This window comes from Cenococcum geophilum, assembly GCF_001692895.1.
Source record: "Cenococcum geophilum 1.58 unplaced genomic scaffold K441scaffold_54, whole genome shotgun sequence".
Classification (NCBI taxonomy): Eukaryota; Fungi; Ascomycota; class Dothideomycetes; order Gloniales; family Gloniaceae; genus Cenococcum; species Cenococcum geophilum.
In genome coordinates this window covers 424,240-450,675 of record NW_027137612.1, presented here as the reverse complement: position 1 = coordinate 450,675, position 26,436 = coordinate 424,240, and the positions used below count along the sequence as shown (strand labels likewise).

Below are 26,436 nucleotides of genomic sequence, written 5' to 3'. Positions count from 1 at the left end.
GGAATTTTCTTAGTGACTTCTTCGTCGTCGTGCCTTAGCTTAAGAAGAATCGCGAACAAGAACGACGCGATGCCATCACGAATGGATTCCTCGCGGACCCTGATAAACCTAGGAGACTAGCGGATGCTATAACGCCGGTAGGAACATGTCAAGATATGTGTGCAGAATTCGAAAGGGTGGAAAGAGTGGTTCAGAAAGATGTCTGGCTTCCGGAATACGTGCGTATACCTCGAAGGACAGTTGGAGGGATGAACTCCGGCTTATTGTCGCCTAGGATCCAGAGAGTTTAGGAAATGGCCCGGCCAACAAGGTTCCAGCGGAGCATCGGATGGTGAAGAAATTTCGACGAGCAGCGGCTGGTCTCGAAGAGCAATTACCTTCCGATCTACGTCCTCCCCTCGTATTGCAGGTACGAATCCCCGCCATATTTGGTAGTCGAATTGATTTGACAGTCCCCAGAAAACCTGTGACTACCTTTTCAAGTCGGTGCTTGCCGAGGTTCCTCTAGGTTCCGTACACTACTTTATCTGGGATAGAACGCGCGCAATCCGGAACGACTTTTCCATACAGCAGGTATCAAAAATATCCGACGTTCGAATCGCAATAGAATGCTTCGAACGAATCGTGCGGTTTCATGTCCTCTCCCTACACCAGCTGGCTCAGCCCAAGAAGAAGTTCGAGAATTATGATTGGAATCAAGATTGGGAACAAATGGATAAAACTCTATTGTCTCTCATGCTGTACTACGATGACAACAGGAAACACTACCGCTCTCCGTATGAAGCAGAGTTCCGGGCATACCAGGTAATCTTCTGCTTAAAAAACAAGGTTGCACATCTCGAGGACAGTATCCAGTGTTGGCCTCTGTATATACGCGAGGACCCAAGGGTGAAAAGGGCACTCCAGATTTATAAAGCGGGGATGAACGTCAGTGATGACCATGGCCCGCTCAGACCACACAGGAAACACTCCATCGCACGGGAGAACTGGGAGGCGTTCTGGGAACTGATCCGTTCGAACGAGGTCTCATACTTGATGGCCTGCGCGGCCGAATCCTCCTTTGGCCTCATTCGACACACGGTAATAAATTCTATATTCAACGCTTATCGACAGGGTGGAAATACCAGAACGGAGGATTGGACGCTGTCGGAGCTGGTCAATGTACTTGGCTTCGACGAAGAGGAGGAAGCCCAGGAATTCTGCCAGCACTACGGGTTTACCATTGCACAACGAGCTGATGGAACGCCCTTTTTGGACCTCACATCTGTACGAGGCAAGACACTTTTCTGCCCGTCATCTGGTCTACCGAAACAGTTGCTTTCATACAGCAACGTCGAATTCAAGCGACAAGGTCGCACTCTATCAGCAGTTATCAGTGGTTTATCAATTATGGATGCTCGGAAGACTGGGCTAATAGAAGAATCGGAAGAATCAGATATTAACAGTCCTATGTCAAAGGACGAATCTCTTTTTGTTACAGGGAATTCAGATAACGAGAGCGAATCTCGGCCTAATGGCGCGTCTGCCACGGCAACAGCAGCGACAGCAGCGCCCAGCATGAATCCCTTTGCTAAGCCATTTCAACCCGGCGGTTTATTACCGACCGCAACATCGAATGGAGCTGCTCCGTCTCCGTTTACTGGCTTAGCAAGCTTTGGGAAACCGTCCACTCGCTCGCCGAATCCTGCAATATCAGAAGCAGAGACTCCCAGTCCATCCTCTGCCTCTGAAAATGCTACCGCAAATATAAAAACCTCAACTAACTCCAACCCTTTTGCTCTTCCCAGTTCAGGGTCAGCTCCTACCGGGCTGTTCACGCAAAAACCGTCCGTTTCTCCCTTTACCTCATCTAGTCTACCGTCAGCTACGTCTTCGAGCATAACACCTAGGCTTTCCTTCGGTCAACCCTCTTATCCACCTACTACAACTCCTCCAGTGGGATCGCCGTCGCCCTTTTCTTTAGGGACCCCTAGTCAGCCGATAGCTGCAACCACTTCGACCAGTCAGTCCTCAGCAACTACGACTCCCTCAATTTTGGCGCCAAAGCCACAGTCTCCGTTTAAATTTCCAGCAACAACTTCCTCACCTTTGGGTTCGAATCAAACAACTCCACAACCAGGTGTTTTTGACCCAGCCAAACACACAATCCGATTTGCGCAACCAAACGGTAGCCCTCCATTTTCCGCACTGACGTCATCACCAGCAACAAGCTCCAAGGAACCGACAACGGGCTTTGCCGATAAGGGTAAAGAGAAGAAAGGCTTTCCGACACTCACACCGGCCAGCGCACAAGCTTCTCAACCCGCTCTGAATCAGTTCGGACTTCCTACTGTCTCTTCAGATGCTGCGAAACCTTGGAGTTTCCCAACTCCCACTTTAATCCAACCAAAAAATAATACAAAGCAAGCGGCGGCCCTACCATCCTTCACACCACCTTCAGCTCTATCAGTATCTTCAGGCAACGAACTTCCGAAACTTAACTTTGCTACGAGCAATGCTACTCCTTCTGTACCTCAAAGCCCTCCCAATTCAGTCCTTGGCCAGACTCCCCAACAGATCCAACCTGTACCGCAGCAAACTATTTCAACCGCAGCACAGATCCAACAATTAGCCTCTTCGCCAGCTGTACCACCAAAACCAACTACTCCAACATTCCAGCCACGGTCTTCACACCCACTGCAAAAGGAGCGAGAAAAAGCCAAAGCCCTCGACTCCCTGGCTGAGCAGATGGTGAAGGATCCCAAGGCCGGCATTCTACAGCAGTACATTGAGTATACAGCCAGCAACATGATTCTAGAAATTCAGCGTGAGCTCGAGCTGGAACGGGATCGTGAGCAAGCAGGTGAGTATTGGTATAGTATTTTACCCTGCCAACAAAAACTAAGGAACGCCAGACTGTCTCCGCCAGCGCAACCTTGCTCGCCGTTATGGCAGGCGTTGGCATCAAATCGCTTGGAGGTTGAAACTCAAGCGCCATGGACGTGAGAGGCGAGCGCGGTTCAAAGCAGGACAAGCAGCTCTGATTGCTGCGCAGGCTGGCACAAATACTGAGGCCAATGCTAATGCTACAGCTTTCACGGATAGTTTCAACTCTAGTACAAGCTCTTTGGGGAGTTCCAATACTCAACGACCAGATGTTGCGACGCAACCGACAGAAAAAATCGAAAAAACCCAGAATCGTATATCAAGGAACCGGCTTCAGCAGAGTGCGAACACGGCTCAAGCGCACAAGTCACAGTCCCGAGCTCCCAAGCCCACCAGCTGGAGCAATAGCCATCGCCGCTCACGAACACAGCCGGAAGCAAACCCTCAAACCATCGACACTACCAAAAAAGCCTCTCAGCTCAATAGCAGTATATCTAACCGCGCATCTCGCAACGGTTACTCTTTCCTATCAGGTGAATCTCTCTTCGGTCACTCAGTGAATGCACCAACCACCCGCATAAGCACGACCCAGACCGACTACTTCCGTCTCAAAGCCATGGGAATCGACCCCGAATCGCTCCGCGCAAGCGCCTCAAGCCGGAAGCGCAGCCGCACCATCGACGATGGCGAAGTCAAAGAGATCACGGCCACAGCCTCGGAAGAAAGCTCGCCAGACCGCAAGCGGTTCCAGACGTCGTGCATCCAGCGCGCTAGCGCGCCTTCTCTAGCATTCACGCCATCCCGCTCCGCCGGCGACTACGCGACCAACGACGAAGAGCGCTTTGCGCGCTACCGCGCCGTGAAGGAGGCACTAAACCGCTCAACAGCGCCCTCGCGCGCCCTCTCCATCACCACGGGCGCCGACATCGCCGCCGCGCCCGCCTCCCCCGCGCAGCCGCCCGCGACCGCCATCGCGACCGACGTCCTCAGCTCCGTCAGGCAAATCTACCAGGCCTTCGACGAGACTGAGGAGTTCTACCGCGAGGTGGCGCAGGAGCTCAGGCAGAGCGGCTCGAAATCGCGCGAGGGGTCCGCGAAGCAGAGTCCGGAGAATGGGGCTAGGCACGGCCAGCTGCGTGCGAGCCGTGGCCACGGGAACGGCCACGGGAACGGCCACGGGAACGGTCAAGGCCCCAGTCACGGCCATGGACACGGCCACGCAAACGGCGTGCACAAGCCTCAGAGCGTCGTGAAGGAAACGCCGCGCCCGGCGTACTGGGGCCGCGTGAGCCGCTTCGTGCCGCGCGAGCTGTACGGGAAGGGCGCCGCGGCGCTGCGGAGCTCGATCGGGAGCGGGAGGAGCAAGGGGAAGCTGGGGGGGAGGGTCCGCGACGACGTGACGGAGGACCACAGGAACGGCAACACGGACGAGTTCGAGCTGGATGATGAAGACGACGATGATGATCGGGAGGATACGGAGTCGTCCGCTTCGCTACCGCCGCCGCCGCAGGTCGTGTCGCAGTGGGCGGACGCGTTCGCGTCCATGAAGGGCGGGACGAGCGTCGAGGACGCGATTGAGTTGTGAGATCGGGGGTGCTGAGGAACGATATCTCGATGCTGTTTTCCTTTTCTTGTTTCGGAACGGACCTCTTAGGAAGGGAGGGAGGGGATATGCCGGCTTCAAATGTCTTCTTTTTTGGGCGCTGCTGCCTGCGGGCTCGCGATTTGCATAGCGTAGGCGTTTATTTTTCCCGGGAAACATCACTATGAATAATCGGCAAAGGAAGGGAACTTTTGGGGGTGGAGAGCATGCAAATTGGCGTCTTGGAAGGTGGGCCAGGGGAGTGTACCCACAGGGCTTAAGTGTGGCTATTGTTACGGTGGATGAAATAGATGGCTGGGCGCTTTTGCTACCTACAACGACTTTGCTTTGATTGGCGTCATAAGATACAAGGATCTGAAACGAGCATAAAAAGATTCTAGATATTGAATTTGGGATTTTTATCTAGTGATAGAATTGCTGCTTCTGTCTTTGCAAAAAGCTGTGGACTCCGCGCGTTTCGAGATTGGATGAGTCGCGAATGCAGCAGTGCCGCTGTCGTAAAATAAGTAAGAATGTTATGACATGAAATTTGCATTGGAAAGTGGACTCCCAAAGTCCTTCGTGTGTTCACAGGGGCTCAACCAAACGCCAATCGTGGGTGAAGAAGCGGTACATGCAACTTCCATGCCAATATCATGCCTTGTGTTATTCAATGAGTCAATCCGTCGTATCCCAAAAATAAAAAGAATATTTACACCACATCCCGAGTGTATATTCGGTACATTCCTGGAGCGTTTACCGCATTTGACAGGCGGGGAAGTAGCGCGGACCCGAGAAGCCGTAGAAGAGCACGCTCTCGATGTCGATGTTGCCGCCGTGCAGCGGACTCCAGAGCTTCAGCAGGACGTATTTGCCAGAGCTAGAGAGTGAGTAGGTTAGTTTCGCAGCATTTGTTTAAACAGAGTACTAGGTCATATTTTGAAAACGAAACTTACACAGGCGGATCAAACTTGACTGTGATCTTGTTCTTGTGCTTCGCGATGAAGAAGCGAGCGTTTGGCGTAATCAGGCCTTCTGCTTCAGGCGAGGAGTCTTTCGGCTCGATGCTGCTAGGGCTGCTGCGGCGAGCAGCGCGGTGATATCCAGCACCTCCGGAGCGCGGCTCATTGCGTGCGTCCCAGAAGGCATTCATACCGATCAGGTCTTCCTCTTCGTCATCGGATCCCGGACGCCAACGGCTGTCCCGTCTGATACGATCTGCCATGATAGCCGCGCTAGGCTGCTCGTCCTCGCCACTCGACTCGCCATCGCTTTCGGTGGTGATGGTAAATGGGGGAGGAGTTGGCGCTGACACGCCGACAGCAGGCGGGTTGGGCTCGGTGAGAGGCCAGTCACAGTTCTCTGACACATTAGCATTGGCATTGGTACTGGATGGTGCTTCGCGACCAGGCTGTCCAAGCATGTACATGTCATGGACGCGACGACGAGCTTGTATCATCCGAGCGAAGTGCAACGCGCGGTTTTGCATCTCTATACGCTCGATTTCCTCCTGCAACGCTTCTTCTCGGCCTAAGCGCGAGGCGGCCCACATGTCGGGATCAGTGAGGCTCTCTGCGAGAGAAAGCTGCTCTTCTTCGCGCGAAATGGGCGAAGAGTTGGATGAGTGGCACGGAGATTGCGAGGAGTATTCAATCTTGTATCCGGAAGTACCGGTGATTAGATCTTCGGAGAACATAGAGACAAATATCATACCTTCCTGTACACTACAGTCAAAGTCAGAAAGGGTTGTTAGTGACTACACAATAGATCACGACTAGCACTTACGGAGCGGTGAAACCTCGCTCAGGAGCTTTGATGACGACTTTCTCTAAGCAAAAAGTAGTCTCGCCCTGATGTCTGAGTAGAATATTACATCGTGAATTCTTAGTGCAGTAAACGCTCTTGTCATTCTTCAGTACATTCTCAGGCCGGTAGAGTGCCAAGGCTGAGTCCTGGGAGTACTCGCCGCCATCGCAGCTCACCATCTCCATCTTCAAGCGACCTGGAACGACTTGACCGAAATGACCATACTTGAAGCCTTCAAAGTTCTGAGTAGCGTTCTCGTGTTCGAGCTTTCTCCTCTTGACCCGGCGTCGTGGCCCATCCAGTTCTCCTGGTGGCGTCCGCCTACTGGGGCCAGAGAGTGAGATGGATCCAGGTACGAGTAGACTCGTCAGGTCAGAATCGAGCTCAGCAAGACGATTACTCGCTTCGTCAATCGCAGCCATATCGTTGGTGGTCTGCTCTCGCTGAAGACGATGACGCCGCAAGCTCTGGAAGCGGTCTCCAGGTGTAGCTCGAGGTCTGTAGCCGCTGGATGCAGGAACAGGCAGAGGTAACCGAGCAGAAGTGTTTCTATCACGAGAGTCTCGGTCACCAGCGGTAGGCCGATGCCTCCTCAGGTCGCCGCGATGGCGACGAGGCGGCATTGGGACTTCTACGTGAATGTTCTGACGGTCGTTTGCGGCGCTCTCTCGGGCAGCTCGGTCCCGTTCTCTATCACGTTGCAATGCTTGACGAAGCTGCAAAAGCGGACGAGGAAGGCTTCCATTATCTATCGAAGCTGCAGATGTAGAAGAGGACGAGGATGATGCAGGTGGGAAGTCAAAGTTGCCAGACATGGTAGACAGAGGAGTTGTCGGCCCGGTCATTGATGACGCTGTTCCCATGCGAAAAAGCGGGAGCAGGGAGCTGAAGGCAGTTTGAGCTCCAGTACGGTCAGGCCGACCGGCTGAGAGGAGAACGAAAGTCAAAAGAAAAAAAGATGATGAGGTGGTTCGCGGTATGGGAGTGGGTCCTGAAGATGCAGGCTGATTGACCCGATTTACCTGATTGACCGACTTGTAAGCCACCTCCACCAAGTACCCCGAGCTTCGCTTCGGCGGATGAGGCTCAAGTCGAAGCTTGGGCTCAGGCATGGGCCAGCTTCTTTTGCGTCTTAACGAACACCAACTTCCTCACCGCACCCTACCCTACCCCACCTCATATGCGATTGAATCGCCATGTCTGCTCCAGAATCAACTCTTTCTATTGCACATGGAGCGCTTCCTACCGAAGACCCTGCTAGTGAAACGGTCGCAGCAATCGCCCAGGCACAAACAATCAGTGCAGGTACACAGAAACCCCCTCCGACTCCCAAAACGAACCGTCAACCAGCCCTATATCCCTGTCTTGATTTTTGGTGTAGAAATATAGGCTAATGGCGGAGAAACAGACGAGATAGCGCTTTACGATCGGCAAATCCGTCTCTGGGGGGTTCAGGCGCAGGAAAGGTGAGTTTTACTCTGCAAACCCGGCGTTGGATAAACTAGACACTAACCGAAACTCTTCCACAGAATTCGAACCGCCAATATTCTCCTCGTGTCAATCAAAGCTCTCGCTAACGAAGTAGCCAAGAATTTGGTCCTTGCGGGTATTGGGTCGTTAACCATCATTGACAATGAGGCGGTCACCGACGATGATCTTGGCTCACAATTCTTCGTGTCAGAAGCCGACGTCGGCAAAAGTGTAAGCTTGCATAATACTCAAAGTCTAGCCATTTCCTAACAATTTTTCAGCGGGCTGAAGCTGCCGTTCCTCAGATCCAGAAGCTTAACCCCCGCGTCAACGTCCGTGTAGCGATCGAAGACATTCGGATACTAGGCCCAGAGTTCTACAGTCCCTTTGACATAGTAATTGCTACCGACCTCGACTTCAACATCCTTTCGACTCTAAACGCCGCAACACGCCTCTCAAAGCGCCCCTTCTACGCCGCCGGCGCTCACGGATTCTACGGATACATTTTCGCAGATCTCATAAGCCATGAATATGTCATCGAACGCGAAAAGTCCAACATTCCGACCACCCTTCGTCTTGAATCCGCAACACGCTCTATAATTTCTGTCTCTACAAAGAAAGAGTCTGGCAAGGTCGTCGAGATGGTCACGAAGCGGGAACTCTATACCCCCCTACTGCTGGCAAATTCATCTCCACTACCTCCCGAATACCTCCGTAATCGCAGGAAGTTGAAGCAGGTAACGCCCCTCCTTACTTGCATGCGCGCGCTTTGGGAGTATCAGAAAATCTCCGGCGGACCTCTCCCTTCGCACTCCAAAGCCGACCTCGAACTCTTCACAACACTCGCGACGGAAAAGCACAAGGAGTTTCAGCTACCTCCGGAGAGTCTGAGATCCGACTTCCTGCGCAGCTTCCTACAAAACTTGGGCAGTGAGCTAGCGCCTGTGACGGCGTTTTTGGGCGGCCAACTGGCGCAAGATGTGATCAATGTGCTTGGTAAGCGGGAACAGCCTATCCAGAATCTATTGCTTTTCGACGGTGAGGAGAGTAAAGGGCCAGTGTATGCGCTGCATCCCATATTTGACGATGCGGTGGCGCCGGAGATACCAGTAGTTGATATGCCAATTACAGTGGTTTGAGCCTGTTCGGTCGGGAATAAGGGATTATGGGAAGGGCATTTCGGATAGATCTGGAATGGCTAAAATGGCAAGTTAAGTCGGTGGAATGATATTTGGTGCGGCATCTGAAGGCGTTTTGGCTAAGGATACCACGGACTGAACTCGAATGGGTGGTGCAGAAATTCTCTAAAATTGGGCGAAAATTTTAGAGAGCAGGTGCAGGGATTCGCATCAATTGAGTATGGAAGGGTTGGGCAACGAGCCCCATATACCGGAATTAAACAAAACGCTGATATATCCCCTCTTACCCACAACGATCCGACCTTCCTTTTAAGAAGCCTTACTGCATCTTCTTCCCCTCGCCCTCACCCTTCCCTTCCACTTTCTTCGCCGCCACCACATCCCTCCTCATAATCCCGAACAGCTTCCAGCACACCCACAAAGTCCCAAGCGCCACCGCCACCACCGTCCCCCACTCCACATACCAAGCCTGATCCAGATCCAGCACCGGCACCTGAATCTCCTCCACCAGTCGACCCCCGCTACTGCTATTCGCAGGCGGGACATGATAAAACATAGTCTTGGGCCCAAACAGCCCCTCATACCCCAAATTGACGCGATCGAACGGGCTCGCCGCCATCTTAGCACCCTCCTCGCCGCGACACGCCCAGAACACGACGGGCCACGGCGCCGCGACGGCCTCGAGCCCCGACGCGTTGCGGTTCGGCGGCAGGTAGCGCAGGTGCAGCGGGATCTGCACGGTCCAGGCGGCGGCGGCGTCCTGCTTAGAGGCGGATGAAGAGGAGGAGGGAGGGGAGGACGCCGGGACGGCGAGCTCGAGCAGCGCGGCCGAGCCCCATTCCGGCACTACCCAGATGGGCGCCTCGAGGTCGGTGGCGCCGCTTAGGCTGCGTAAGCTGGTGAGGTGTAGCGAGGATAGGAAGAGCGGGTCGCTGAGCTGGTACCTGTCGATGAAGAGGGCGGCGGGGAGCGTGAGGTAGGTGTGCAGAGCGCAGGTTTCGTCAGGAGGAATGAGGGAGGCGGAGGGGAAGGTGAGGAGGAGGGTTGGGTGGAGACCGGTGGGGTGGCGGAAAGAGGTTGTGTAGGTTAGGGGTGGGGTGGATTGGGCGCTGGAGGGGAGGGGATGGTGGCGGGCTGGGAAGGAGAAGCGTGTTGGGCCTAGGACGGATGGTTAGTCGACAAAGAGAATATAAAATGAGAAGGGGAAAATTGGAGTGCGTACTTGGTTTCGAGTCTTTGCCGATAACAGTCAGGAATCCGCTGAAAGCCAGGTCTTCTGGATCGACGGCTTTCTCGCTGGTGAGGACGCCGACTTCGATATGATCAGTCTTCTGGCGGAGGGGAATTGTTTCCGTCCAGCTTTCTGCATCTGGTGCTCGATCCCAGAAACCGTTGAATACAAGAGCGTGTGAGATGGTGTCAAAGTCTATGTCAACATATGTCGCTGAAAGGAGAGATGCAGCTTGGGTTTGACAGCTTGGGTCTGACGTTGCGCAAATCTTTTGCTGGATATACGTGACCAGATCTTTCAGGGAAGGTAGAAATTGATAGTACTGAAACGCAGAAGACATGGAGAACCTTTCAGAAAGAATGGGCATTCCGATGAAGGTATCCTAAGCTAGTCTAAGCATTTATCTCTAAACGAAAGTAGAAATGTCAAATCACCTTTAGAGACTCGCACTTGAGATTATAGCCAAAGACCTTCTTGAGCATAGGACATAGCAAATCACTGAAAAATAGGCAATTCATTAACTTTGCGGACGAAAGATTTGATTGAAAAGGTAATAAAAGCTGCATACGCTAGGCTCCCCTTATGAGGCGTAAAAAAAGCATGGAGACCAGGGGATATTCGCGAGACGTATGGAGGAATAGAAGTATAATATTTTTCTGATGCCCAGCGAATATGAAGCTCATGGCATTGCCTCAAAACTCGATATAGCTATGTAGCGTAAGCCTGTAATCTTGAATGTGACATGCTGATATTCAAATCGCACCTCTTGAGGTAATTCCGACAAGCCAAAAGTCAGCCGATGCTCTTTTGCAGCATTAACTGAATCAAGGGTGAAGGCATCTTTGGTGGACAAGCGAAGTTGCGATGGATCAAAATCATCTGGATTGTGCACTACATATGTTATTCGTTGCTTCATTTTCTTTGTAAATATGGACGCAGTCTTGCTCGCTGAGATTCTGTGATGTTGTTTCGTTCCGTAATTTACAATCCAGCTAATCCTATCAGGGCAAAAAAAACGAACCCATGACCGAGATGGCTCGACTGCATGTTGACTTCCAGCATTGTCGCCTCATAAGTGGAAGTTGCCTTGCTGAAGGACCAACGTGTCCTTTCGCGTATTGCCTCCCACCTATGTGCGCCAGATATATATAGGTGCAAAACCGTTGCTACTAGCGCCAAACCCTTCAACAACCATGCGTTACCTGGGTTTTCTCTATCCAGCCTTGCTGGCTTCGTCTGCTCTCGTCGGTATAGTCGAGGGCGTTCGAAAGCCAGCTGACAGCGTTCTACTTTCAAATGTACAGTCTCTCACGCTCAGAAAAGACTTGAAGACAAGCCATCGACGAGTTCCAGCCATTCCCCAGGTAAGTACGTCCAATGCCACAATATTTTCTTTTGCTGAACATGACTTTAGCTTAAATGCGTTGGTGGCAATGCGAAAGGCCTCTACGATGTTGATGTAATGCGCTGCAAGAATGCTGGCTCTGATTATGACGACGACAATATCCAGTGGACCTGCACCGCGTCTCTTCCGGAGGAATTCAAGCTTGGCTCCACCGAAGTGATTTGCGAAGGCTACGACTCACCCAATGATCCTTATATCTTGAAAGGTAGCTGTGGTGTTGAGTACCGGTTAGTACTTACGGACAAGGGCGAGGAGAAGTACGGGAAGGGCGGCTGGTTCAGCGGTCCTAAGAAGGGTACGGACGAGTCTGGTGGGACTGGTGAAACAGTTGTGTCGGTCTTATTCTGGATAATCTTCATCGGAGTCGCCATATGGATAGTATTCTCCGCCTGTGTCGTCAGGGGTGGCGATGCTCGAAGGCCAGACACCTGGCGTCCAGGCTGGGGCGGTGGGTATGGTGGAGGTGGCCCGGGAGGCCCAGGAGACGATCCACCCCCACCATACGACTGGCGTCCTCAGCCCAAACCCGGCTCATCCTATCGAAATGATCAACAATGGCGGCCCGGATTCTGGTCAGGTGCATTAGGCGGCGCTGCAGCTGGATACATGGCCGGCAGTCGAGGGAATCGGCAGGACCACAATCAGACTACTCGGAATCAGCGTGGCGGTAGTTGGTGGAACAACGGGGAAGGCAGCTCATCTCGGTCCAGCTCCTCGGGATCATCAGGCCCTGCGTCATCAACACGTTATGAAAGCACTGGATTTGGATCTACTTCTCGTAGATAAGGCCATGTTTGGAAGACATGATGCTAAGATCGATATGGCGAAAACCATGCTAGTAAAGTATTCTCAAATCTTTGATGAATTCGAATTCTGAATGCCTTCAGGATTTCTAATTGTACGTGAAAATCAATATAACTGATAGTAGATCAAGGCACGAAAAGTTTACTCGCTGCTAATCAGAATTTTTACTCAAATCCCCTGGATACCTTCAAAGGCATCGACACAGCTTAAAAACATGAGCCATAATGCCCTGCAAAGGACTTTACATGCATAAAGCCTCTTCCTATATTCTCCACCTGTCCTATTTTAAAGTTCTTCAGAGGTTTCATCTAAAATTCCTTTAGCATAGTAACAATTGAATAAGCCGCGTCTAGGATTGCTTAAAATACTTCATAGATAGGCGTAGGCAACTTGTGGGGTTAATTGTATTAGCAAATTTGATAATCTATAATATCCAAATCCTTTCCATAAGTAGAGGGATGAAGAGCATTCAAGTGCCCGTTTAGGGGAATATGTAAATCCATGTGAGCAAAGCATACAGCCAGCCATTGCTGTAGCTCTAGAAATTAATTATCCACCCAGCCCAAAATATCCATCAAAACTCAATCGCCTTCCTTAGTCACCCAGGGGAAGTCCTTCGTCTCCACATCCACGCAAGTCAAATATCCAATGTTGTGGGCATCCACATCCAGCATTAGTTCATTTTTGCAGAGGTCATGGACTGTATCCTTCGCATATTCCTTTAATATTTTTAGGTCGTCTGCTAGCTCCATCCAATCATCAGACTTCACATTGTGTCTCATAGACGCCAATACCTCATCGTAAGGTAGGTAAGCATCACCTCCTCTCCTCATAATACGATATAGTCTTCCACGCTCCATCACCCTCTGGTCACCGGCTTTACTTATGATGGCGTTAAGGCGTGAGCAATACCAGTCTCGGAACACCTGAACAATGCACCAACCTTCGAAGTCCTTTTCCATGGTAGTCGGACCACCGCCGGCGGCCTGGATGCTGTTCAAGAAGAGGTCGCGCTCCACTTCGGCACAGAGTTCATTGAGGTCTTCGGCCTTCTTTTTGATCACTTTCAACACACTTTCTGGAATGGTATGGTTCCTAGTTCGCCACGGCCAAGCGGGATAACTGCCAACCAGATGAATTAGAGCTTCTGCGAATATTGAGGCCGATTCCAGAGTAACAGACAGCCTCAACCAGCGCGGAGGGTCGTCTTTGATGGCAATGTAGAGCTTTTGGCGAAACTGAGAAAATATATTCCCAATGTGAGGTCTAATTAAGTGAACGGAGTCGTATATCTGGGCAACTTCAATAAGAAGTTCGCTTTGCACAAGAGCGAGCTGGATATTAGTAGTCGTTATATCCGGTGGGAGATTATAGTAGGTGCGGAAGAGCGAGGAGTATGCCAGTAAGATATCTACATGGCTTGCTTTTCGGTGAGCACCTTGAGCACGACCTTCAAGTTTGATAACCGTCTCGAATCGAGGTAGGTCATCACCCTGCAGCTCTGATTTGATCTCGGGTTGGTTCGGAGGCTGTTGGGTTTCGGTTCTTGAGAAAGGTGTACTTGAGGAATTGACTTCTGCAGTATGCCGAACAAGAATAGGAATTTCAGCTTCGCCGCCTAAGGCAAAGTGGTGTTTGAGAGGAACCGGAGCATCGGTGCCAAAAGTGTCATTGTCAATTTTCGCAAAAGTGTTCCGGAACCATGTAGAACTTCGCTTTAGCACGAAGCGATGAAGCTGAAACTTCCGCCCATGATCCCCAAGTTTTATGGCTATGCAAACTTCCCCACTGTTGAACCAAGGAAAGCTATCACCTGGCGAGGCTGGGCTTATTGTCTCCGATATGGTTTCTTTGGGCCGCTTAGCATGATGTTGAGAATTGTCAGCAGGCCGCTTGAACTAGAATCAGTGAGCTACGTCAAGTAAGACCATTCAATAAGAAAGCGTACTATGGAACTTTTGACACTCACGGCAGGCGAATTAGGAGTGAGGCTGTCTATAGCAATCCGAATATCGGCCCTTACAGAAGGGGAGGCTTGTTCAGAAAGAGTTTCTTGAGATGACGGAGTAGAATCTTGATTGAGCTTTGTCAGAGTTGGGATTCCGGAATTTGAAGGTGGGTGAGGTGTTGTCATTGGTCTGAGCAATGATGAGGTAGATTTTCCCGGGTCATCTTGGACAGACTCTTGATTCGATTTATCAGTCATAATAGATTAGTATGTGTAGCCTGGTGTAGAAGCGTTATAATGGAACGTTGAGAGGAGGCGAGTAAAGAACCACAACGAAATTTGTGTAATGAGATTAGACCAAAATTAAGACGGAAATTAGAGGAGATGGCGGCTAGTTTAGTAACCTGTGTAGTGATTCAAGGAACTCTTAGTGCTGGCTTTTGGAAAGATCTGATTCAGTGAGTGGGTAGATTGGCGGCTTCACTGTTGATTAGTGGCGAGGATGGGTTAGTGGATGAACGGAAACTGGTTTTGGAAGTTGCTTGAATCTCTCACTAGCCTCCCAGCTCTTGACGAGAGTGAGGTAGTTCCAGCAATTTCAACAGAGCATTTAGTTTGGGTTTATAGCTCATTCAAATAGAGGTGCCGACAGTGGATTTTAAACGATGAGCAAGATTATGCATGTTGTCACACGCAACGGATATGGTAAAGCGAAGGAGAATTCACAGGCCAAATTCATAGGATTGAAGATTATGGACAGGTAATTGGTATGACCCCCCACAAACCTAGTCATGTAGCCACTGCATAATCAAACTACTGGAGAACAGTAAGGAAGAATTGGTGAGTGAGATGTGAGAATAACTGTAATAATACTAAATTGTCTTGATTCTTCTGAACATCGATAGTCTGCGAGTTAGAGTGAAGACACAGGATTAGGCCTTGTCAAGATTGGTGAACGATTCATTTGAGTACAGTCTCGGCACTGCTACCTTTCGGAAATGCTCAATTGGACATGGCTTGTTTCGGAACGTATGATACAAAACATTTGGCAGTGTAGAAGGCTGTTGGTTCCTATTACTCAAGGAAATACCACCTGCTCTAATTAAGCACACGGAGGTTTCAGAAGCTCTTGGAAGAATGCCGTTCTGCGAAAAGCGATATTCATATCCAATCGTTCAATTATCCGCTCAATCCCAGACCTTATTAAATAAATGAGTCATCGTAGTGGTCGATTCATGATTCATGGTGATGTAGATTTTGTGACGTGTTCGCGTCGTCGTTATGGCAACAATCGATACAAAATCGTAAACAATCAATTTTTCAATTCGGGCTCTCCATGGCAGCAACACCACCGCTTAAATAGATTCAAAAGCGCCATAACCCTTACTTTCGAAACTCAACCACTCTCTTATTACCGAGAATTCGCATCACCTACTTCAAAATAAATGTCTGCCAATATCCTTGCCGACCGGACAAATTGTCAACCCAAAGTCATAGAATCTTCCGAAAATGAGAAGCCGAAAACTATGGAGTACCACCGTCAGGTATTAGAGTCCCGCATTAAGGACGGACAGTGAGTAAATCCCCAATCTATTTGGGAGAAGAGCGATCCTAATTTTCTACAGAGCGCAGCAGACCTATGTCTCTCCCTCAGATGAGATTATGTCCCCGGCTACCCAGAAGCTGAACGCATTCCGAAATAAGCACTCAATGAAGAAGTAGGAATCACCATGGATAATACATCTTGATCATGCAAGAAATACTGATTCAGTGGGTGTAGGTCGAAGCCACAGACATTATTTGCGAAGACTAGCATGAAGAACATGGAAGCTGCGAAAGGAGGAAGTATGTTCGCAGATATCCCCAAAGCCGATCAAAACCCCGATACCAAGTCTGAAATCTTCTAAACGCGATTTTGGTTGCCTTTTCCTTCGTCATTGGCTATTTGTTCGTTGAAGGCTGGATTGGCTGGTCACAATTCTCCAGCTTTCTTGGTTCAATGAGCTTTGAGGGGCTCTCGCTGCTGTGATGGAAGATACCCAGACCCCTTTGGTTTTTTACTCTTTGTGCGAAGTCCCGTTATGGGCCAAATAACCGTGTTTTCCAGAAGGAGCATCCTCAATAGTATATGGACCAAGAGTCTCATTCTTTGAAGGGATTGGGCAAGCCCGGGATGGATGTATTATGGCGGCGTTCGGTGCTCAGTTAGAACTCACCTTCCGGGGAGGCTGAAGTCTGTCAATTAGCTTGGTGTTGTGATATATATCTTAGTGGGTACGAAATGAAAACTGGTTAAGGATATTTATGCTCAATCGGATTTCGCCGCATTCGAGATCTGTTCCCCACCACCCCACCGCGGTCACCACGACGCGGGAATCATTCATGACTTCTACCGGCACTGATCTTGAGCAACTTCAGGACGAAATAGCTGATCTTGAGCGACGTCTTAAAGATGCCAAGTCCAGATTAAAGACCGCTCCTCTGGCCTCACTTTCCGCAACTCTACCAAATAATGTTGGTCTGTCCTCTTCCCCTACTAGTTATAGACAATCACACTGACACTGCCTCCAGCCTTGCATGCACTCCTCCTCCTATCTGACTCCGCTCTCCCTCTCGGCTCCTTCGCCTTCAGCAGTGGATTAGAATCATATCTCGCTCACCACCGACCTTCTCCCTCATCCTCCCAAGTCCCCTCCTTCCACACCTTCTTTCGACTCTCGCTCTCCACACTTGCCAACACTGCCTTACCTTATGCGCTCGCGGCCTATCGAGAGCCCAGCTTCATAGAAACGTTAGATAATGACTTCGACGCAAGCATGCCATGTACGGTAGCGCGCCGGGCGAGCGTAGCCCAAGGCCGAGCTTTACTGGCGGTCTGGGATCGCAGTTTTCGATCTCATTATAGCGGCGACTCAACTGCGAATGGATCCCTAACACCAACTAATGTGTTAACTGAGTTCCAATCTCTGATACGGAGCTCGTCTCCCAATGGCGCGGAATTCCAACCAAACGCTCATCTGGCCCCGCTATGGGGCCTCATAACTCGGGTTCTCCGGGTGCCTTTGCCCGATGCGGCGTATCTGTTTCTATTCTCGCATGCCAGAACCGTTATAAGTGCGGCAGTCAGAGCGGGTGTGCTAGGGCCGTATCAAGCACAAGCTATTCTGGCAAGCAAGGAACTACAGGAGAGGATACGAAGCTTGGTGGAAGAAATGTGGGAACGGAAAGTCGAGGATGCTGGCCAGACTGTTCCAGTAATGGATCTTTGGGTTGGCAGGCACGAGAAGCTCTACAGCAGGATCTTTAATTCCTAAATACTCTGGATTCATAATTGCTTTGATATAGGAAGAAAAACGTTAACAATTTCAATGCACTGTGGCCTATCGTATTGTTCCTTCAACATCATCCGATAACCCATTTACAATAACCACCCTCACTTTCTCTAGCTTTGAATAACCCTGCAAGCACACTAGTGGAAGGAGGCTACCGTGAAACCACATAGTAAGATGGAGTCTTATAATTCGGAAGCCCATATTGCAAGATCCAGTAATGAGGCTTGCATCTGCATTATTAGATAAGTTCGATTCAACTGTGCATATGCACAACTTTGAAAACACGGAGATGCTCGTTCAATGAAACAATGCTCTGCATAACGTAGGTGATATGGTTATGACGGCGGTATTCGAGGCTCGGCTGATCGTCGGTCAGCGAAAAAGTCACGTGTTCAGCCAGCCACCTGCAGGATATTCGCGTATNTCCACAGCGCCACNAGCGCCAAGCGACATACGCGTATCAAGGGCCGCCCGCTGATCGAGCCGCTGATCGACGCTGACCATGGGGTAATTAGGGCCATTAGGGCCCCAAATGTATATAAAAAAGTCCTCCCTATATAATCCTCGATCGCGGTAGCACGTTTACTATTATACCTACTATATAAGATGGCGCTAACCAACCGCGTAGAGATTAATATCGCTAATAATGCCGAATTACGCGCTAACGCGTAGTATGTCCTTACCCTTACGCGTAACGCTAGGCCTAAGAATACGTCTTTAGCGTACAACCCAAAGCAGAAAGAGTTTAAGGTAAGAAGGGCATAATACCCCCCCTCCTAAAAGCATCGTAGCCCGCGGCTAACGCGTTGTCTAGCTCTAGGCCTTTTATAAACGGAAGCAGTACTATAATAGCGATACCGTTACGGAGGATAAGCTACTTCTTTTCCTTATTAAAGAGGTTGTGGGCTAGCCCTTAAAAGGGAAGAGCTGTAAAGCTAATATTAACGTACCTTAAGAGGAGATGCGGCTTTTGTGGCGGTTAGTTCGCGGCTATATTACTGCTTTAACGGACCTCTATTAGATGCAGAAAGCCATAGGAATAAACAGCTACCCGTCTCCGCGGGAGGATAGCGTTAGGGAGTACCTAAAGACGCTACAGTGGAGGGACGCGCAGCGTAAGAAAGAGCAGTTCGCCGACAAGGGTAGAGATACCCTTCTTAACGGCTATACCAAGGACGAGTTTTAGAACATCTACCGTGAGCTCTAGGCTAGGGGCGCCGCCTTATTGCCAGAGTGCTACTTCCGTATGCTTATTAATATCCTGCTAGGCCACTATATACTTACTTACGGCGGCGATAAACGCTCCGCTAAAATCTTAGATCTATTTACCTTTAAGTTTAAGGGCGAAGGCCCTACACACTATATGCCCCTAATATTCACTATATGCGTAGGCAAGCAGAACTAGTATAGCCGCCTTAAGACTATTAGAGCCCTATAGAATAGAAAGCCGCTTGTTTATATACTTAGTAGGCTAGCTTTCTATCTCCTATACCGCTAGGATCTTAGTACGGAGCCGTTTTTAGACTTTAGTAGGCGCTTAGTATGGTATAATATACGCCTAATTAAAAGCAGTACGAGGAACCGTAAGGCCGCCCTCTTATATAACTTATAGTAAGATTAGGTTATAAAGGCCTTCTAGTATATCGGCGTCTTCTTAAAGAAGAAGACGTATATTAGGCGGAGCGCCGACGCTAAAACGGCGGAGCTAAAGGGGGTTAGTAAGGACTAGATTTAGCGCGCTAGGAGGTAGAACCAAGAGCAGATAGTAGGCTATTACTTAAACTCTCTCCCGCGAGAGTTTATAAGGTTAATAGTAGAATACCCCTTATAGATGGGCTGCTTTAAAATCTGCTATGCGGGTATTACGCCGCCTAATATACTGCTATTAATAATATGGCCTAAACTGAATAAATAGAAGGGCCGTTTTAGCCTATAGCCATACTAAATTAACGATCTTGCCGCTGCGGGGGTTATAAACCTTCTCTTTTACCTCCGCGAGGTTATTTTATAGGACTTAGTAGCCCTCTATAAGATGTTCCCAAGCTATCCAGTATAGAGCCACCCTATTTTTCAGTATAAGGTGTACGAGGCCTTTATATAGGAGTTAGAGCCCTGCCTACAGAAAGAAGAGGGGAGCCTAAACTAGCTATTAATTCTCTACCAGGCTATGCCACTCCTTGCTAACTAACTAAAGGCTCTATATGCCAAAAATAAGTAGACAGCTAGTGAGGTTAAGGGCTTATTAGACCATCTAGATAAGTCCTAGCGGGCCTAGTCTTTGCAGCTTTAATTACTAACGTCCGGCGGCCTTATATTTTAACTAGAAGCCCCTTTAGCTACAGCTACGGTAGTAGCAGCGGCAGCAGCAGTATGGCCTTAGGGCCGGTCTACTAACCCCCCGCGTCCGCCTATAGAAGCGGCCCCTTTAGCTCTATTTATTACGGGATCTAGTAGATATACGTCCGCCCGGGTAAGCGCTATAGGCTCTCCTTCCCGTATAGCTTTGCCGCCACCGCCGCCGCAGCTATAGCTGCAGCCGTAGCCATAGCTAGAGCCGCAGTCCTAGCTAGAGCTAAGGTCCAAGTCTCCACCTATATACTATATAAGCCGCGCGGTAAACTCCGTACGGGCCCTTTAGCGTAAGTAGACCGAAGGGCTAGGAGGTAACCCCTCTATAGCAGCACTAGATTCTAAATAGGGTAGTAAATAGCGGGCCGGTCGGCAGAAGGAGGTCCAATAGTACTCCCTACAGCTTAAGGTTATTAAGGAGATTAAGCGGGTCGCATAGGCCTAGAAGGTCAGCGAGGAAGCGGCTATATAGTAGGTTAATCTACGGTAGGAGTAGATAGAGTGCTTACTAGATTAGCTTTATAAACGGCTTTAAGCGGGTAGAAAAGCTTTAAAATAGTTATATATATTATCTATATCTGACTTCTAATAAGATACTAAGGGGTCCTATTATAGCCTTTGTCTATAGCCCCCTAGGGGCTTATTTTAGTGCGATATAAGTTTAATAGGGTGCTTTGGGTGCCCGTACGATGGCGGCGCGCAACTTAAAACGCGAATATCTCCATCAACCCACGGCCGATTCTTACCATTCTAGTGCAAGTAGAAAGCGCTCAGCAGGCTCTACGCATAGCGCTCGACGGGTGTTAAGAGCGCGGTGTCGCTGGCAATCAAAAATCGACTATGGATATGGGGTAACATCCACAGTCGCTGAACGCACGGGCCTCATCGCCTGCGTAATCGTGACTCAGCCGCTGAATCAGCCATACAAACGTAACTGTGGACATACTATTGGTTTGTACAGCAGGAAGGGCTAATATGTAATCTTTTGAAGAGGCGTTAATAGCGGACAAACTACAATGTGCTAGTATTTAAAGTCTTTCAGTTGTTGTAGAATTTATAATTTCTAGCCATCAGAGTCATTCTGCCAGAAATATCTCACACTACAAAGCGTGGCCTGTTTGCGATACAGTGAACTTGGTTACAGGAAAGCAGAACGCGTGGGATTGGAATCTGGGTTAAGAAGGTCCTCAAGACTAGGTACAGCCAATGCATACCAAAGAAAAGCAGGAAGCCCTACTAGCATTACCCAACATAAATCACCATAAACACCACGGCGCCTAGCAGGTATGGCCCTCGAACGGGTCATACCGGCTTCGAGGGTATCTTAAAACATCCAATCGCCTCTAGTACAATTAACATCAATCTGGCGGATTTGGAAAATTAGGGTCGTTCATGCTGCTTGAAATTGTTACTTCTTAGTGTCCTGAGGGGTGAACCACAACCAACTCACTATATAGCCTAGCGGCTTGGTCTGAATTGAATTAAGTAGTTTCCAGTAATGCTTCCTCCTCAGATACTCTCGCTTCCGTTAATTTGATTCTCGTTTCCGCGATCTTATCCAGAACTAGGTTGGCAATAAGCAGGTGACCCATCGGTCTTAAGTGAAACACGCGTTTCCAGAAATCGGGAAGAAGCCAGTTAACAGTATCGCCAATAATTTCTGATGACCTTTCCTTGTCTGTACCGAGAACTATCTTCTCATCCTCTTCTGGTCCAAATTTCCAGTCCGGATGCTCTTGGTGAGTTCGGTTGGTCCACTCAGCGATGTCACCCTCAAAGGATCCTTTAGGCACATCATCGCCAGGCAGGCTTAAAGCGGTACTATTGTCGCCAGCGTCCACTGTTTTCCACTCATAGAAATAGAGGCCAAGGCGGTTAGGGTCGGGCTCCACAACGCCTGCTTCACAGTATCTGCCCCTGTTTTTGGCGACGTAACGGTCGTAATCAACAAACACGACATGGTCACCCGCCTTCTCAACAGCGTCTCTAATTCGCTTGTTTACTGCGTCGACCATGGCGTTCATCGTCTTCCGGCGTTCTAATGTCAGATATTGCTTAGCGGATTCGGATTCGGGGCTCCAGACAGCCCAAGTAATAGAGTCGCATGTATCATCGTCTGTACCAAAGAATCTTGCATAGCCGGTATAATAGATAGTCCCATTACGTTTGCTGACCTTCGGTTTGAGAGCGTCCAATAGTGTGGTGAGGTTTCCTGGAAGCTCATTCTCAATCTTGGACCACGTTTCCGATAGTGCTGTTTCACAGTTATCCTTGTTCGACATAAAGAACTGATAGATGCAGTGGTTCATAATAACGCTCAGGCCAACGTCGTTGCCCCCAGCAGAGACTGTCACAATATCTAGATTATCATCCAGAGCTGATATCTGCTTTGTGACCACCTCTTCAGAGGTAGCTCCAGAGCAGGCCAGGAACTGAAAATCCCGGTTCGGGTTGGCTCCGAGGAAAGAGTCCGAGTTCAAAAGCGCGGGATATGAGCGATCATATCGCGAGCACGACCAGTCAAGTCGTTTGCCTGCGCCTAGTCCCGCGGCATATGAGTCTCCGACGGCTCCCAGCTTGTGAATCCAGGAGTAATCTACCGAAGCTTGTTCGGATGGAGGGCCCCACGGTAAAACGACTTGATCTTGAGCTAATACCAGTGGCGAAGATGCTAGTATCGTAGTGAGCAAGACGGTGCACACTTGCAAGGAAGGTGCCATGGTTTAAGAATGCTTGGCAACTGCTCTGCAGCGCAGGAAAATAAACAACAAATACAAGTATTGTAGAGCGCAATGCTACATTAACAGCTAGATCTGGAGACTATAAGGAAAGGTGAAGGAGCAGTTTATCTGGCAGCCTGTTGGCAGGAACACGAAGTCGGTATAGTGTTTCAGCCGAGAAAGCCGCGAGGCGAGAGGTTGGACCACGAGCTGCACCCTGCAAAACGACTGGTCCGGAAGAAACGAAACTCAGAAACACCGCACCACCATTCTATCACAAGGACTGTACCTTGTGAGCCTCTCTTCGACTTCACATGAGTAATAAAATACTGAGATAAGGCATTCTATTTAAAGGTAGAGCAACCTAGTAGTCTCGCTCACGCAAAAGACTGAACCGCTGCAATAGTTCGCCAATAATAAACTTACAGTAAAACTGGTTAGTATGATACAGTTTATACGGCCGAGCGTATCGTTGTACCAATGGTATTGTTATATAAAGAGTCACGTGTTAGGTTAATAAGCAATAAAAGGGAGGGCTTTATACTTAAAAAGGCCTAAGGCGTCCGCCTTACCGGCTAAATTAGGCTCCCTCCCATACAAAATCTCTACTGGTTATACCGATTTTGGTAGGGGAGACTTAACGATATCATCAAAAGTCAGAATATCGTACTAACCAGTTTTTACTGCACAATAAATCTTTCATTATATCAAGCGAGCATTATCTCGATTCTAGACAATTATCCAATCACAAGCTGCCCACATAACGCTTACATCAGCCTAGATGATCGTCGTCTAGTACGAGTACACGGATCAGAAAAATAGGAGAGGCGCACGCTGATTTGTATGTATCTCATACAATTGCTCGCGTCATTCTAGAAAATCATTGATCAACCAACCACCAACTAACGCTTATACAATCAAAAGGCCGAGGAGAAGTTGTAGATCTGGGCAAGACGAATCCAACGCCGCAAAAATTATTCCAATTGACCCGGTGGCTGTTGCTGCATTTGGGTTCGGGCAATAGTCAAAGCGGCGGTTGTCAGCCATTACCACCCTCTCCCATTCAGTCCCCCTATTAATACTTATAGCAGATGAGCTTTTAAATAGCTAATATATTATAGGAAAGCCTCTTCTACGCGATTCTACCCCCTAGCAACACTCTACTTGCTGCGGTAGGAACGCCGCTTCGCTGGTCGATGTTTGGGAGCAGGAGCTGGAGCTTTAGGACGTTGCGCGCGACGACGCGGCAATGAGCTTAAATTTAGTAAATCAGACGACGCAGCCTTCTTCGCCACGGTCGATTTAGGTATTCTAGCCATTAGAAATAACTTGAATCGTTATGGAGGTTGCTAGATTTGGGTTTGGAGAAGGTGTATATTGATCAAATTACCCCGCGATCGCATTCTAAAAACTCGATGCGTACCAGACCTTCTTACGAAGGTATGACTCAAAACGGCTTAGTGTACGGTTAAACCTCGGAGGAGCTCTGAGAACGACATACAAATAGATTACATAAAGAGTAATTAATACCCCCACTTCAACAACATGCTAGTATAATGAAACCTTTCTGTCACAATTTCCTCTTAATGGTAATTCCTACGTCTTAGCTAAATTCACTAAACCCAATGATGAACCCTTTGTAGGAGGTCATCACCATTTCTATTATTTGAACAGCACTGCCCCGCTCATTCTTACAGCAAGAAAAGGCTTACAAGTACCTCAATGAAGATCCTTTGCCTTTGGTTCAATCAAATTACGCTTCAATTGTATACAATGGGGCGGCATAGGAGCGTATCGGCAAGAGTTCGTTAGATAACAAATTCCAATCGGTATTTACTAAATTAGCAATTCGTACAACCTCCAGCTGGTCCCCTCGGAGTTTCTTTACCAAAATTTTAAAATAAACCGAAAGTCGCCAACATAAGTAGAGGGAGGTTGAGAAAGCCTCCAGGCTGTGTCGGTCTTCTTGAAGGCAGCGTTTCATCATTGGGTTATAGCCCCATGGCTAAAGGATAGCAGTCTCTAACATTGCCCTTAGTATGTGTATAATACCAGAAATGCCTGCTTAGGTATCCTTTGAAATAAGCAGCACATGCACAGACCAAGTTCTCCTTCTGTACCGCTGAAGATATCAAACCAGCCAATGTTTTGGCCAAGTTCTACAAGACCCTAGCCGCAAACTCTGCAGCGTTAGGAACTTTATCTAGGAAGAGGATACTGCATTTACTATTGCAGGACAGCGAATCGCAGAAGTCTTGAGTATGGTATATTGGAAGTTTAGCAGAAGAAGATATTATTCTGTTACCCTAGATAGACGGGCCAGAATATGACAAAATCAGCATCTTGCTCATTCTCTCCAGTTGTTCCAGGAGAGTTGGGGAGCCACTCATGCCTTTTTCCTAAGGCGGATTTCTTTTAAGAATAACAAATTTCCACTCGCTTTATCAGCATAGTTTCCCTACTCCCCAGACCACAAATACACCAGACATATCTTGATCTAGCATGTCGTCCTTATGTCATCTGTGGTTCACGTGGATTAGCAGCTGTCGACCTGAATCAGGTTGTTTTGCCACCCGACTCAGTTACCTACCCCTTGACTCAGTACCTACCCCTACTTGACTCGACCACCTACCCCCGATTATGCACCCCTCCCCTGGTTCCTGCATCTGTATCATGTATATATAGTCTCTTTTCTTTCATAGATCCATCAATACACGAGTTCTTCTTTCCTGAAATCTACGCACGGACTTCAGATCGACAGCAGCTCAGGTCTTCCAACATTACTTTATTTTTATGGGAACAATCATCTCACAGCGCTGCGTCTAGAGATAAGAAATTGACCCCCAAATGGTCGCCGAAATATCGGTCAAGGGAGAGAGATTAGGAAACTACTTTATTACTGCCACTTGTTCCAGTTGACTGAGGCAAGCATTATGACTGCAGCACTTTGACATTCTCTCCTTAATTTTTCAAAAACCAGGGCCAGGGCTGATAGGTATATCCATATTCACTCTTAGATACCCAGCTCACAAATCAGTATCTTCCACCCTCTCTCCCAACACGCCCCAGCCATATGCCCTTTGTATGCAAAGTGGCCTTAAGTATGAATACAGGAGTGCTTTTCAGTTTATATCGAAAGTGATGGACTTGGTATTATCTGATCAAGCAAGCCAATTTACCCGTTGTGCACTATTTGGCCGGTTTACGGAAGTGTGCTGTGCATGTAACGTGCCTTGGAAGCAAGTAGAGTCATTCAGCGGTGAACCTAGTCCCAAGTTACAGGCTGGTCAAAGACTTCGATGACTCCTATGCTGAGAAGGACCCTGTTTCACACGTTTCCTGTCAATGCGTTGGACGGCTCCAATACGCTGAGGACCCACTTATGCATAAAATCGAGCGAGTGCATGACACAATTGGAGTACTGGACTGGACCATGAGGTCTCCACTCGCATTCCACAAATTCCTTCGGATTATAGATACTGTCCCTTGTCTTTTCATAAGGTGTAGTGTTGATGAACTTTGATGTAAGGAAGATCTGAGTAGTTCTCAAAGATCGAGAGAGTCCCTCCCGCTGCAGTTATTCTGTGCCTCGTCATTCCGCTTTCGTCATCCCTGTCTCACTTTTCATGCCACAATCCTTCGGAAACCAGAACTTGCTACTAATTTAAGATCTAAAGTGCGTTCCCGCAGTTCCACAACTGCACGGCCTTTTTGTAGGTGAGATTTTGGTATTTTTGCTGTTTAGGGGAAAGTTGATAAAACACGCTAACCACGGGATGCGCCAG

The 26,436-nt window shown here is 48.9% G+C and overlaps 9 protein-coding genes across 9 annotated transcripts; 5 read left to right on the top strand and 4 right to left on the bottom strand.

Annotated features, from left to right (window-relative positions):
- Positions 1-38: 38 nt before the first annotated feature.
- Positions 39-1,266, top strand: K441DRAFT_464369 (uncharacterized protein; the record flags this gene model as incomplete). The annotated part of the gene is made up of 3 exons (XM_067641804.1): positions 39-218; positions 275-409; positions 460-1,266. Coding segments are annotated over 3 exons (1,122 nt in total), but the record flags the coding sequence as incomplete, so codon positions are not given.
- A 3,569-nt stretch (positions 1,267-4,835) lies between these two features.
- Positions 4,836-7,267, bottom strand: K441DRAFT_667305 (uncharacterized protein). Its single transcript, XM_067649811.1, has 4 exons — positions 6,233-7,267; positions 5,404-6,171; positions 5,239-5,327; positions 4,836-5,194 (listed from the first exon to the last, which is right to left on the bottom strand). Exons 1-4 carry the CDS (start codon positions 7,066-7,068, stop codon positions 5,160-5,162), a joined length of 1,728 nt encoding a protein of 575 aa, XP_067499187.1. The 5' UTR covers positions 7,069-7,267; the 3' UTR covers positions 4,836-5,159.
- A 182-nt stretch (positions 7,268-7,449) lies between these two features.
- Positions 7,450-8,862, top strand: K441DRAFT_582878 (uncharacterized protein; the record flags this gene model as incomplete). Its single annotated transcript, XM_067644480.1, has 4 exons — positions 7,450-7,558; positions 7,656-7,719; positions 7,783-7,954; positions 8,005-8,862. The coding sequence occupies 4 exons, from the start codon at positions 7,450-7,452 to the stop codon at positions 8,860-8,862; spliced, it is 1,203 nt and encodes a 400-aa protein (XP_067499186.1).
- A 349-nt stretch (positions 8,863-9,211) lies between these two features.
- On the bottom strand, positions 9,212-11,009 carry K441DRAFT_644515 (PIG-X-domain-containing protein; the record flags this gene model as incomplete). The annotated part of the gene is made up of 5 exons (XM_067646757.1): positions 9,212-10,020; positions 10,085-10,475; positions 10,528-10,591; positions 10,662-10,801; positions 10,857-11,009. Coding segments are annotated over 5 exons (1,557 nt in total), but the record flags the coding sequence as incomplete, so codon positions are not given.
- Positions 11,010-11,171: 162 nt separating this feature from the next.
- On the top strand, positions 11,172-12,760 carry K441DRAFT_644511 (DUF1183-domain-containing protein). The gene is made up of 2 exons (XM_067646756.1): positions 11,172-11,457; positions 11,508-12,760. Exons 1-2 carry the CDS (start codon positions 11,287-11,289, stop codon positions 12,282-12,284), a joined length of 948 nt encoding a protein of 315 aa, XP_067499184.1. The 5' UTR covers positions 11,172-11,286; the 3' UTR covers positions 12,285-12,760.
- Positions 12,761-12,883: 123 nt separating this feature from the next.
- On the bottom strand, positions 12,884-13,723 carry K441DRAFT_583179 (uncharacterized protein; the record flags this gene model as incomplete). The annotated part of the gene is made up of 1 exon (XM_067644489.1): positions 12,884-13,723. A coding segment is annotated over one exon (840 nt), but the record flags the coding sequence as incomplete, so codon positions are not given.
- A 1,875-nt stretch (positions 13,724-15,598) lies between these two features.
- K441DRAFT_644506 (uncharacterized protein) lies at positions 15,599-16,550 on the top strand. The gene is made up of 3 exons (XM_067646755.1): positions 15,599-15,823; positions 15,876-15,968; positions 16,031-16,550. The coding sequence occupies exons 1-3, from the start codon at positions 15,696-15,698 to the stop codon at positions 16,155-16,157; spliced, it is 348 nt and encodes a 115-aa protein (XP_067499182.1). The 5' UTR covers positions 15,599-15,695; the 3' UTR covers positions 16,158-16,550.
- Positions 16,551-16,592: 42 nt separating this feature from the next.
- K441DRAFT_619124 (uncharacterized protein) lies at positions 16,593-17,635 on the top strand. Its single transcript, XM_067645860.1, has 2 exons — positions 16,593-16,768; positions 16,822-17,635. The coding sequence occupies exons 1-2, from the start codon at positions 16,633-16,635 to the stop codon at positions 17,562-17,564; spliced, it is 879 nt and encodes a 292-aa protein (XP_067499181.1). The 5' UTR covers positions 16,593-16,632; the 3' UTR covers positions 17,565-17,635.
- Positions 17,636-20,923: 3,288 nt separating this feature from the next.
- K441DRAFT_644500 (SGNH hydrolase) lies at positions 20,924-22,798 on the bottom strand. The gene is made up of 2 exons (XM_067646754.1): positions 21,382-22,798; positions 20,924-21,329 (listed from the first exon to the last, which is right to left on the bottom strand). Exon 1 carries the CDS (start codon positions 22,649-22,651, stop codon positions 21,413-21,415), a length of 1,239 nt encoding a protein of 412 aa, XP_067499180.1. The 5' UTR covers positions 22,652-22,798; the 3' UTR covers positions 20,924-21,329; positions 21,382-21,412.
- Positions 22,799-26,436: the final 3,638 nt, after the last annotated feature.

Coding starts and splice junctions, on each gene's coding strand:
- K441DRAFT_644506 (XM_067646755.1), top strand. CDS start 15,696: ATGTCTGCCAATATCCTTGCCGACCGGACAAATTGTCAACCCAAAGTC. Junction 15,824..15,875: donor TCCCGCATTAAGGACGGACA/GTGAGTAAATCC, acceptor AATTTTCTACAG/AGCGCAGCAGACCTATGTCT. Junction 15,969..16,030: donor AATAAGCACTCAATGAAGAA/GTAGGAATCACC, acceptor CAGTGGGTGTAG/GTCGAAGCCACAGACATTAT.
- K441DRAFT_619124 (XM_067645860.1), top strand. CDS start 16,633: ATGACTTCTACCGGCACTGATCTTGAGCAACTTCAGGACGAAATAGCT. Junction 16,769..16,821: donor AACTCTACCAAATAATGTTG/GTCTGTCCTCTT, acceptor CACTGCCTCCAG/CCTTGCATGCACTCCTCCTC.
- K441DRAFT_644511 (XM_067646756.1), top strand. CDS start 11,287: ATGCGTTACCTGGGTTTTCTCTATCCAGCCTTGCTGGCTTCGTCTGCT. Junction 11,458..11,507: donor GAGTTCCAGCCATTCCCCAG/GTAAGTACGTCC, acceptor ACATGACTTTAG/CTTAAATGCGTTGGTGGCAA.
- K441DRAFT_667305 (XM_067649811.1), bottom strand. CDS start 7,068: ATGTCTGGCAACTTTGACTTCCCACCTGCATCATCCTCGTCCTCTTCT. Junction 6,172..6,232: donor GAGCGAGGTTTCACCGCTCC/GTAAGTGCTAGT, acceptor CTTTGACTGTAG/TGTACAGGAAGGTATGATAT. Junction 5,195..5,238: donor GCTCTTCTACGGCTTCTCGG/GTCCGCGCTACT, acceptor TAAACGCTCCAG/GAATGTACCGAATATACACT.
- K441DRAFT_644500 (XM_067646754.1), bottom strand. CDS start 22,651: ATGGCACCTTCCTTGCAAGTGTGCACCGTCTTGCTCACTACGATACTA.